This window comes from Lepus europaeus, chromosome 7 (assembly GCF_033115175.1).
Source record: "Lepus europaeus isolate LE1 chromosome 7, mLepTim1.pri, whole genome shotgun sequence".
NCBI classification, from domain to species: domain Eukaryota; kingdom Metazoa; phylum Chordata; class Mammalia; order Lagomorpha; family Leporidae; genus Lepus; species Lepus europaeus.
In genome coordinates, this window is record NC_084833.1 from 9,027,629 (window position 1) to 9,038,490 (window position 10,862).

The 10,862-nt window shown below is 40.6% G+C and overlaps 1 protein-coding gene across 1 annotated transcript; it reads right to left on the reverse strand.

Moving 5' to 3' along the window:
• Positions 1–852: 852 nt before the first annotated feature.
• Positions 853–6,682, reverse strand: LOC133764153 (mammaglobin-A-like). The gene is made up of 3 exons (XM_062197831.1): positions 6,628–6,682; positions 3,937–4,124; positions 853–891 (listed from the first exon to the last, which is right to left on the reverse strand). Exons 1-3 carry the CDS (start codon positions 6,680–6,682, stop codon positions 853–855), a joined length of 282 nt encoding a protein of 93 aa, XP_062053815.1.
• Between the last annotated feature and the right edge of the window lie 4,180 nt (positions 6,683–10,862).

The window sequence follows — 10,862 nt, forward strand, 5'->3', positions numbered from 1 at the left end:
GTCACCTGGACACCCTGCAGAGGTTAATGTTTTCAGTCTATTAAGAGTAAGGCTAGGGAGTGATGTCAGCAAGTAGGCGTGACATGAACTTATAGAGGCTCCTTTCCCTCATAAACACTGAGGGAGACCAAAAATTCAAAGAAAAATTTCCTTTGTGGAAAATAAGAAACCAGCTGAAAGAATTGTATATCCAGGAGGACACAAATGCAGATCCTTGCACAGGATACCATGAACCCAGTGTGACCTCATAGATCTGGGAGATAGCTTAGCTCCTAGCTTCACTCCAGCAAGGGAAGGGACCAGCACTGCCCAGGTGGCAACACAGGTTCTGCCTTTTGTTTTGAAGTCTTGGGGCCAGCATGGCTCCTATTGAATCACCTAGGCAATAATGAAGGTACTGACTTGGTTTCCTAGACATCATTGACTATTGCTTATCAATAAGGAGTGCACCCCCCACCCCAATTTCACATACATACAAAGAATCTATCTCATGATCTTCCAAGAAAAACACAATTTAATTGAGGCAACCAGGAATCAAAATATATCAGAGGGGGAATAAAGCAACCTGTCCAGCCATGCATTCTTAATTTTTTAAATGTATTATCTGCTTCTGCACACACAGGCAGGTGGCCCAGGAGGCCTCTAATACCTCCACTTCTATGGGAGAAGAAAGAGAACTTCAGCTTTTTTGCAGTGAATTTATTGAAATTAAGTGTACTCTAGGTTTCAAAAATTGTCTTGCAGATTATTGATCGAAGGGGAAAAAAAAGAAAGAAAATTGTACTTTATGGTAGCCTGCAGTTGATTGGATGCCACAGTCTGGATTCCTCGTAGTCGAAGGTCTTGGGACCACTAATACGCAGCACAGTAAAGGCTGTCAAATATCGCATACTGCAAAACAAAAGCAGACAAGTTATCTAGCAGGTCACTGTTCTCTTCAATGCTCTAATATTGAAATCAAGGTGCTTCTTATGTTTGTCTCACATTATAGCTAAGCTGAAAGCAACACTGGATTCATTCTTCCCATTTATTCTGCCCTCCAGGAGACACTTACGGATGCCCTACAGGGTCAATGCTTTGAGTACATTCTCTTTTTAGGGATTCATTTGCTGGTTTTTTAATCCTCCAAAATTACTATTCCTTAAATAAATTAGGCAGTACAGATACTTTCTGTACTATTTGTTGAGGGCCTACCTATTTGAGTCGTTTCTGAAATCACATTTCAACACAGAAAACAGCAACCTGAGCTCTGGTGCAAGCTATGATGTTGCTGAGTTCCCATGTGACGTTAGGTTGAAAACTATTTTAATAGTCTGTCCACCATTAACTCTGGAACTTACAACACACAGCAGCAATGCTTTAAAAATCATTCCACTAAAGAACAGGTCATCAAAGAAGGAGGTACCTTTCTCTGAAGGGAGGAGAGAACTTCCATTTTGACTATGACCTTGTCTAAATATGATCAGAGTCGGCGAACTCAAAAGGCTTCCATAGCCTTGGCAACTCATGACGAGAGCCTAGGGTGATTACTGATGCCATAAACAAGAGTGTCAATTTGTTAAGTCAACAACAGGAGTCACTGTGCACTTACTCCTCATGTAGGATCTCTGTCCTTAATGTGCTGTACATTGTGATTTAATGCTATAACTAGTACTGAAACAGTATTTTTCACTTTGTGTTTCTGTGTGGGTGCAAACTGTTGAAATGTTTACTTAATATATACTAAACTGATCTTCTGTATATAAAGAGAATTGAAAATGAATCTTGATGTGAATGGAATGAATCTTGATGTGATGTGGGAGCAGGAGATGGGAGGGTTGCAGGTGGGAGGGAAGTTATGGGTGGGGGGAAGCCATTGTAATCCATAAGCTGTACATTGGAAATTTATATTCATTAAATAAAAGTTAAAAAAAATCATTCCACTAAAGTATGTCTTTCATTGTTTCTTGTCTTTTGTTGTTCTGAGTGCATTTTAAAAATATTTATTTATTTATTTAAAAAGGAGCATTGACAGAAAGAGAGGGAGAAAGAGAGAACAAAGTAAATAATCTATCCCTGGGTTCACTTCCCAAATGCTCTCAACAAATGGTGCTGGGCCATGTGAAGTCAGGAGGTAGTAACTTCATCTGGATCTCCCATGTGGTTATCAGAAGCCCCAGTATGTGGATCATAATCTGGTGGCTCCCATGAACATTTGAATGAATCTGGATTGGAAGTGTGGGGTAGCCAGGGATCACATCTGGCACTCCAATATGAGAGTGGTTGCTTACCCTGCTCAGCCTCAACACCTATCCCTTGAGTACATTAAAATTTTTTGTTAATTTTCATTTCATTTCAAAGCCAGATACCCAGAAAAGAAGAAAGAGAGAAACAAAGATCTGTCTTGTGTTGCACTCCCCAAATACCCACAATAGCTCAGGGTGAGATTGGCTAAAACACTGGACACTGGTTCTCAGTCCTATATGTATATGAGGTTACAGGGACTCAAGTACTTGAGTTATCATTTCTTGCCACCCAGGGTACAAATTAATAGGAAGATAGAATAAAAAACAGAGCCAGGATTCAACCTGAATCACTACAGTTTGAGATGTGGATTCCATAAGCGATGCCTAAATAACTGTACCAAACACCTATCCAAAGTGCATTTTTGAACATAAAATGACTCCACTATCCTAAATTGTCTGCGATGTTTGCTTAACTCATTATGTCTGTAGGTATAATTCTACATTTCCTTCTGTGGACTGTTTTTGGTGGATATTGATAAAATACTAAAAAACAAAACAAAACAAAACAAACCCTCAAAACTAAAGGACATGGATTTTAAGCAGAGATACCCATTGTTATCTTTGAGGTTTGCATTGAACAATTCTGTCACCCATGCTGGTTTCATAATCATGACTGGCATTTGTTCTCTTATGAGGTGCCTGGTGAAATGTTGCTTGAACTCAACCACGTGTCCTAACACAACATGGTTGCTTGCATATGTTTTTATATTATTTATATATATATAATTATGTATAATTGACAAAAATACTATTTTTGTGGACTCAAAAAAATTTTAATACCTTTTCCACGATTTCCTTTTTGAAAGAGGAAAGGTTCTTTGCTGGTTGCTCCTGCAAATAAGTATCTCCTCAAGCAATAAAGCTTTTCTCTTAAACAAAAAAATATGTATGTTTCCGTGTGTGAATCTTGTCTCTATGTTTGTGTATTTGAATTAGTGTGTGCATGGACTTGGTTAAGCGCTAGTAAAGGTATTTCTAAAGCTCTCTTGTCCCTACTTGGACTTTTTTTTTTTTTTTTTTTTTACAGGCAGAGTGGACAGTGGGAGAGAGAGAGACAGAGAGAAAGGTCTTCCTTTGCCGTTGGTTCACCCTCCAATGGCCGTTGTGGCCGGCGCACCGTGCTGATCCAAAGGCAGGAGCCAGGTGCTTCTCCTGGTCTTCCATGCAGGTGCAGGGCCCAAGGACCTGGGCCATCCTCCACTGCACTCCTGGGCCATAGCAGAGAGCTGGCCTGGAAGAGGGGCAACCGGGACAGAATCCGGCGCCCCGACCGGGACTAGAACCCGGTGTGTCGGCGCCGCAGGTGGAGGATTAGCTTATTGAGCCATGGTGCCGGCCCCTACTTGGACTTTTAAAATTACCACTAATCATAGATTCCAGAGCAAAGTATCAAATAATGTTCAGGGCAACATGAATTTTACTGACATACACACACATATACATATATGAATACATTATGTATATATACAGATATATATCAACATATATATGTATTATCTATACATATATAGGGGTGTGTGTATGTGCGTGTGTGTGTGTGTATGTACATATGTATGTAAACCAATTGTTTGTCATTACTGATAATGAACTTGGAACTTACTCCTTCTGGGTGAGGGAATTATAAGGCAGAACCTGAGGAAATCAGCATTACCTCCAAGACCTGAACATTGGCCAGAGTCTCATTACTTTGGTTGAGGAAGCACTGTTTGAGCTCCTCCACGGCGACTTTAGTGGCATCAGTGAGGATGTACTTCTGAAGATGTGTTGTATATTCCTCCACAGAAACTGAAGGATCAATGACCTTGTTAAGGGCACTCTCCAAGGGAACACAGCCAGAACCTGGGGAGAAGCATAAGAAAACGGGCTCATAGCCTGAGGTGGGTACAAGGTTTGTGAGTCCTAGTGGTATTAGTAACTTTTCTACATATACATGTATAATGGATTTAAAAATGTTATGCAGTGAAATCCAGTGTTTTTAATTGTAGATGGGAAATTCAAGCTCTGGGGTTCCTTTACTGAAAATTTGTCTCACACATATTCTTCTACAATTGTGATGTCTGGGTGTGGTGCCTTTGTGAAACAGATAAATTAGAGTAGGATGGTATGATGGAGCCCCCATGATCAAATCATGGTGGCTTTAAAAGAAAGATAATTGGGGGCTGGTGTGTGAAGGAGTGGATTAAACCACCACCTATGATATCAGCATATCATGCGGTGCTGGTTCAACTTTTCCCAGCTCCACTTCTTATCCAGTCTCCTGCTAGTGCACCTGGGAAAGCAGCAGAAGATGGCCCAAGTACCTGGCATCTCCCAATCATGAAGAAAACTTGTATGGATTTCCTGGCTCTTGGCTTCAGTGTGGCCCCATATTGGACACTGAAGCCATTGAGGGAGTCAACCAACAATGGAAGATCTTTAAAAATAATTAAAAAAAAAACCAGATGGACATGGATGACAGTCTGATTCCAATCTGTCTCTCTATTTCAAAGTTCACCAAGTGGCACCCTGCTGTCCTCATCAAACACCAGACTAACTTGGATTCTGGATGTTAAACTATGAACCTCCAACACTGTGAGCAAAATTGCACGAGGATATGAATAAATTATGTATATTGACAGGAAATGTTTTTGACAGCTGGGGCAATTTCTTTGAAAACTGAAAGTGGTTATATTGGTGATTTCCCTTCCTAGGAGTGATACATACCATGTTTCTCACAATCTTGTTAACACCATGTATGTTAAACTTTCTTACATCTTGTGTTATCCAGGAATAAACAATGGGAAGCCATAAAACTCCAGGAGGTACTTCAGACAACACCCCTGAGGAAATCCACATTCTACCATGGACTTAGATTAATTGTCAGAAAAATATTAAACTGTTTCCCTCAACTACTCCACTTTCAGCATGAAGCAGCCAGAGGGGTCAGCACTCCAATATCGCTAATAGCAGTTAAGGCTCATTTTTCTAGGGGAGGGAATCCAGGAGATAGATGACCAATAGGTCATTCCCATCAGAATGAGGAAAGAAGTATCTTTAAGAGGGGGAAAAAATGCTTGCTTATCTCCAAAAGCTATGTTTAGTAAGATAAGTGCTGAATCCCATTCCTGAATTTTCAGTTTTAACACAAGAATAGCAAGGAAGTAGTGATTCTACCCTTCTGAGTTTTGGTTGTCATGAGAATAGAAAGGAGAAATTACCAATCACATCTTTCTGATGGATGTTAGTTTATCATGAGCAAGCTAGAGAGGATAGACAGTGTTACTAATCTGGCCTTTGGATGGATATTGTTCAATCCTCTGATTGATTGTTAGCTGCTCATCTGTGCTTAAGCTCAAAATTGTGCTTAAAGACTCCATTTCCAGTAGTTGCTTGTGTGTGCCTCTCTTGGAGCCACCCTCCTGGCTCTGTGGCAGGGGGTTTCTGATTTTAATGAATCTAACTTTGCTAAAAAAAATCCAAAATAGTAGCAACAACAAAAATATGAACCAAAATAAACCTTGCTTTTTCTCTCTCTCTCTCTCTCACTGTCTGTAACTCTACCTGTCAAATAAAAAAAAAAAACCCTTGCTTTGTATGTAACTAATGCCAATATTTTAGCTAAAGTCATGAAAAGCTGACCAATACATCATTTCAATATTATAATTCAGAGCAACAACAAGATTTCCTAAGAGCATAGATGCACTTAGTTTAAAGTGTGCTCATTAGCTATATTAAATTTGTTATTTTTAAGTAATGCAACACAAAATGCAATACTCAGGAAATTATCTGATGTGACCTGCACTGTGCGTGAGGATAAGGCATCAGGATTTGATTTCCTCACTGGAATTCTTAATTGACCCTGGAATCTTTTACATGATTGTGATCATATCACTTTTACTTTTTCTACCCTTCTGCACCATCTTCAGGAATCAGTGATGTGGGACATTGGGTCACACAGTCAACTCCCTGGCCTTTTGTTAGGGAGGTCCCTGGTCTCACAGTGAAGAGTTTCCAGGAGAGCCTCAGGTGGGAAACTCAACTGGATCACAATGTCAAGGTGCCATGGAGTCGAGCCCACCTTTATTCCCCTGAAGTAATTACATCCAACATTAAATTCTGAGATTCATCCTTGTTTTCATGGTGTCCATATCCATGGTAGGGCACACTGGATGGCAACATGGCATAATATACAGCTCCAGAGCAGGGTTAAAGCCTATGAGAAAGTTGAGATACTTATGTGCATTCCACCTGTCCCTTTGTACTGAGGCTGTCCTGTACTGGGATAAAGGAATTAGGATGTCAACCGCAGGGGCCCAGGTAACAACTGCTATACTAAAAAGAGCCCTCCTAGTACATAACTCACCTGCATAGGAGTAAAAGGGAAGGGTAGCCAGCATCAGGACCATCATCAGCTTCATGTTGAGCAGCTTTGTTGGTTCTTCACTTGTAAGTGACTGAGCTGAAGGAATTCACTCTGGAGGCAGCAGGGAGTACTGCTGTATTTATTCCACCGGGGATCACTGAGCCTCCTCCATGAATGAGAGGAGGAGTCAGGGATTTAAGCTGGGATTGGAAAAGAAACATCAAACTATCCACTGGAATCCAGCCAGCCTGATCTGTTTGGATAAACTAGGAGTTCATGAATTTGGACCCATGACAACTTTGAGATTGTCATGATACAGTTGTGTTGTGTTATTATTATAAATTTGGAATTGAAATGTTTCCTTTTCTTTTCTTCTACTTAGTTCTTATCTTCTTTGTCCTCGTCTTCACTGGCTTTCACTTCTCCTTCAGTGTGGAAACAATTTCATGACCTGTATGTCTGGGACTACTTTAATCAAACAGCTGGGAGCATTGCAATGCCAAACATGCCAAGATGCAGGTACTATTTTAATTGCATGAAGATGTTCAATACATTTTTAGTTACAGAGGAAAACAAAATCATAATGTAGGAACACTCAACAGTATTCACAGGGGCCTATTTAATCTGCACCCCAGCAATGGTATAAATGGCAGGAACACTTATTTATTCTTTAATCTGGAGCACCTTGCAGGATGAAAAGAGACATGAAATGGATTGGTATGCCAGTACAACAAGCACTTGACTGTCCTGACTAAGATGGGATATTTGGTCAACCTCCTATGATGTGGGGACATCATTTATCCCCATTGATGCAAAATGCAACACACAAATAATTCAACTTCCCTGGAGATGTTAAGGAAGCAGCAGAGGCAGGATATGAAGTCCAGTGTTCTGAATCCACAGGAGGCTTTCAACTCATCATGCCTAGTGAGAGTGACTGTCAGGGAGGTACATCATCTGTTGGGTAGACCTTTTGTGGTCAGACTGTTATACTTGTCCTACATGAATTCCATGTTGAATTTTCTGAAAGACCTATAATGTTCTGTCTGAGACCTGGCATATCTGTGGACTCCCTTCCTCCAGTGTATATTTCATTATGTCAAGAAACACCCTATTCAGTCCCAGCTGGACACGAAACAGAGCCCCCTACTTGGCTCTGTCTTGTCTCTTGCATCTCCACATGTCTACTCATGCATAAGACCTGGTGGTTCTCTGAGAACTTCTCTCCTAACATCTCTAGGACCTTGTTCACTGACCTCTTCATACTGTTTTCCAACTCCATGAGGACATTCACCTTGCAGTTCTTGTCTTCATATAATTATTATGCTGTAGTTGTCTAATCATGATTGTGTAATTGATTTGGGTAGGGTTACTTAACTTATTCTCAAAGACTTTAATGAATATATTCCAAGCAACCTTCCCAGGTTTATGGAGAAACAGGAATTTATCTCAACAAAATGCATTGGTAAAAACAAAGGTGACAAACACTGTAAAACCAGTCATCGGTTCCATCCTAGCTCCTGACATATTGACATTTGATTTCCTGCTTGAGTGCTTGGGTGTCTTGAATGAAAGAGGCAGGTGGGCAGAGGATGTAATTGAGCTCCTTCATGCACAGCCTGGGTCATCCTTGGTCCCCTTTTCAACAATGACCATTACCTTATGATCTTCCCTTGGTCCAGCTATTGTCTTAGGATTGTAACCAGATTAGATAACAGAGCTAAGGTCAGATCATGATTAATTCTTCTTGACTCCTTCACAAAAATTCTAAACTTTATGTAAGTTGAAGTTAATTGATATGTATACTTAAATATTTAATCTTCACACTCCTGTGAGCATTGGTTTGGATCATTAGCTATTTACTTCAACCTTTCCTCTGATGCATGAGTAATTTGTTTTTCCAATTAAATGCCAACATTTTCCTGCTGACTGTAGTTCCCCATGTTTGTTGTCCTCTAATGCTTAGATGAGAAGAAGCATGAGAGGAAGTGGATGTAGAATATCCTCTGTTAAAATAGTTCTGCTCTGCTGGAAGCAGTTCATTCCTTTAGTCCATCTAGGAAGGAGTGATTTTTGGTTTCAAGATCAGTGGTGTCTATAGAGAAAGTACTTCTGTACTGATTAAAGCCAGTATTGTGAGCTTGTGCTGTCATGACTGTTAAAGACTCATGTTCATCCTAGCACCAACACTATCAGTGTGATATTATGAGCACTAACACCAGTTTTGCACTTTCCTGGATGAGGAACTGGATGAGGGAGGAAATAGGTAAGGAGATGAGATGGTTGGGGACTGGGTTGACAAGGGCCTCTGTTTCCCTGTTCTTCTGATGTGATCAGTAACATGACACAATCTAACCTGGTTGCATCTACTGAGCTTGAACAAAGATGTATTTAGTGGTAGGTAAAGGGTCAGGTGTCAGTCCCTGGCTGAATCTCCTTGGTTCTTTCTCCAAAGCCGTGAACTTTATTCAATTTGACCTTTCCCTGTGTTGTTTGGTAATGAGATTAATCTCTCCACATGTGACTGTTGATTTTCTATCTGGATAGACTCCATGAGGTTAAGCAGATGGTCCTTCTAGCTTTATTGCTTTCACAGTTGTGAACCTATAGGTCAGAGGGGCATTAGAAAATGTATGTAGAGGAACTATAGGGAGATTTTCTGCCTGCTAGGGCAGTGAGTCTGTACTAGGCACATAACTCCACACATCCACTCTCCCCTGAGGATGTAGACTGGATGTGGTTTTGGTTGTCATAGCTAGATGGTGTTGGGTGTGTTTGTGACATCATGTGTTCAGGACCAGATTGATTCCCAGTATTTCCCATTCCCCAACATAGGTCAGCATCTAGCAATAAAAATTATCCATTTTTCTTTTCTGAACACAGTGTTATTTCTACTTACTGTTGAATTCTTTATTTACTGGAGGATTACGCTTGTGAATATAAAGTAAATTCAAGGCATGCTATTGCAAAGATTAAAGAAAGATAAGAAAAGAAGAAATGAAGGGGGAGAGAAGTAGAGAGAGAGGGTGTAAACTTTCATTATGTTCTTAAATTTTTTTTTTTTGACAGGCAGAGTGGATAGTGAGAGAGAGAGACAGAGAGAAAGGTCTTCCTTTGCCGTTGGTTCACCCTCCAATGGCCGCTGCAGCCGGCTCATCGCGCTGATCCGAAGCCAGGAGCCAGGTGCTTCTCCTGGTCTCCCATGCGGGTGCAGGGCCCAAGCACTTGGGCCATCCTCCACTGCCTTCTCGGGCCATAGCAGAGAGCTGGCCTGGAAGAGGGGCAACCGGGATAGAATCCGGCACCCCAACCGGGACTAGAACCTGGTGTGCTGGCGCCGCAAGGCGGAGGATTAGCCTGTTAAGCCATGGCACCGGCCTGTTCTTAAAATTTTGTATATGAAATACATAAAATCTGTTTTCTGTATAGATATAAAATTGTTCTAAAGATTTTTCTAAAAACGTTCTCTTCTCTGATCAATTAAGAGTAGTGCTAGGGAGATTCATATTCAGGTGATTGACAGTAGGGTCCCAGCATAGCGAGATGCTGGCAGGAGTGTGGCTCTCTGTCCTCTAGTGTACTGAGATCAACTTGATGTCTAGTCCTCTTCCCAGGCTGCACCACACACCTGAAGGGCTTTATTTCCTCCTATTGTCATCCTCTTCTTCTAGGTCCTTCTCTGTCCCACTGAATCATCATTTCTTCACACTCGTTATTCTTTTTGGGAAATGCCCATGCCAAATGCTTTTATTCTTTTTTGAATATCTAGAGGGCTTTGTTTTTATGATAAAGCTTCATTTTAGTAGTATACTTTGTGTTTATTTTCATTACTACATCTTAGCACTCAACTTGCTAATTAATTATTCAAAGAAATTCACCAAATTAAGTGTATCTTCTCCTGCTTGATTTAATGCAGTATAGATTTCAGTTTGATCTAAATTTACTGGCAGCATATTAACCTCTTTCTTTGACACTACTACTTCTTTTTCTCCATCCTTTCATACTTTTCATTTATGCCAACCATTTTCTATATTTTTTAACTTTAATTTTTATTATTTATTTTTTTGTTTATTTTTTTGAGAACTAGAGTAACAGACAGAGAGAGGGAGAGACAGAGAGGAAGAGAAAGAAAGGTCTTTCATCTGCTGGTTAACTCCCCAAATGGCCACAACAGCTGGAGCTGGGCCTATCCAAGGCCAGAATCCAGGAGCTTCTTACGTGCCTCCCACATGGGT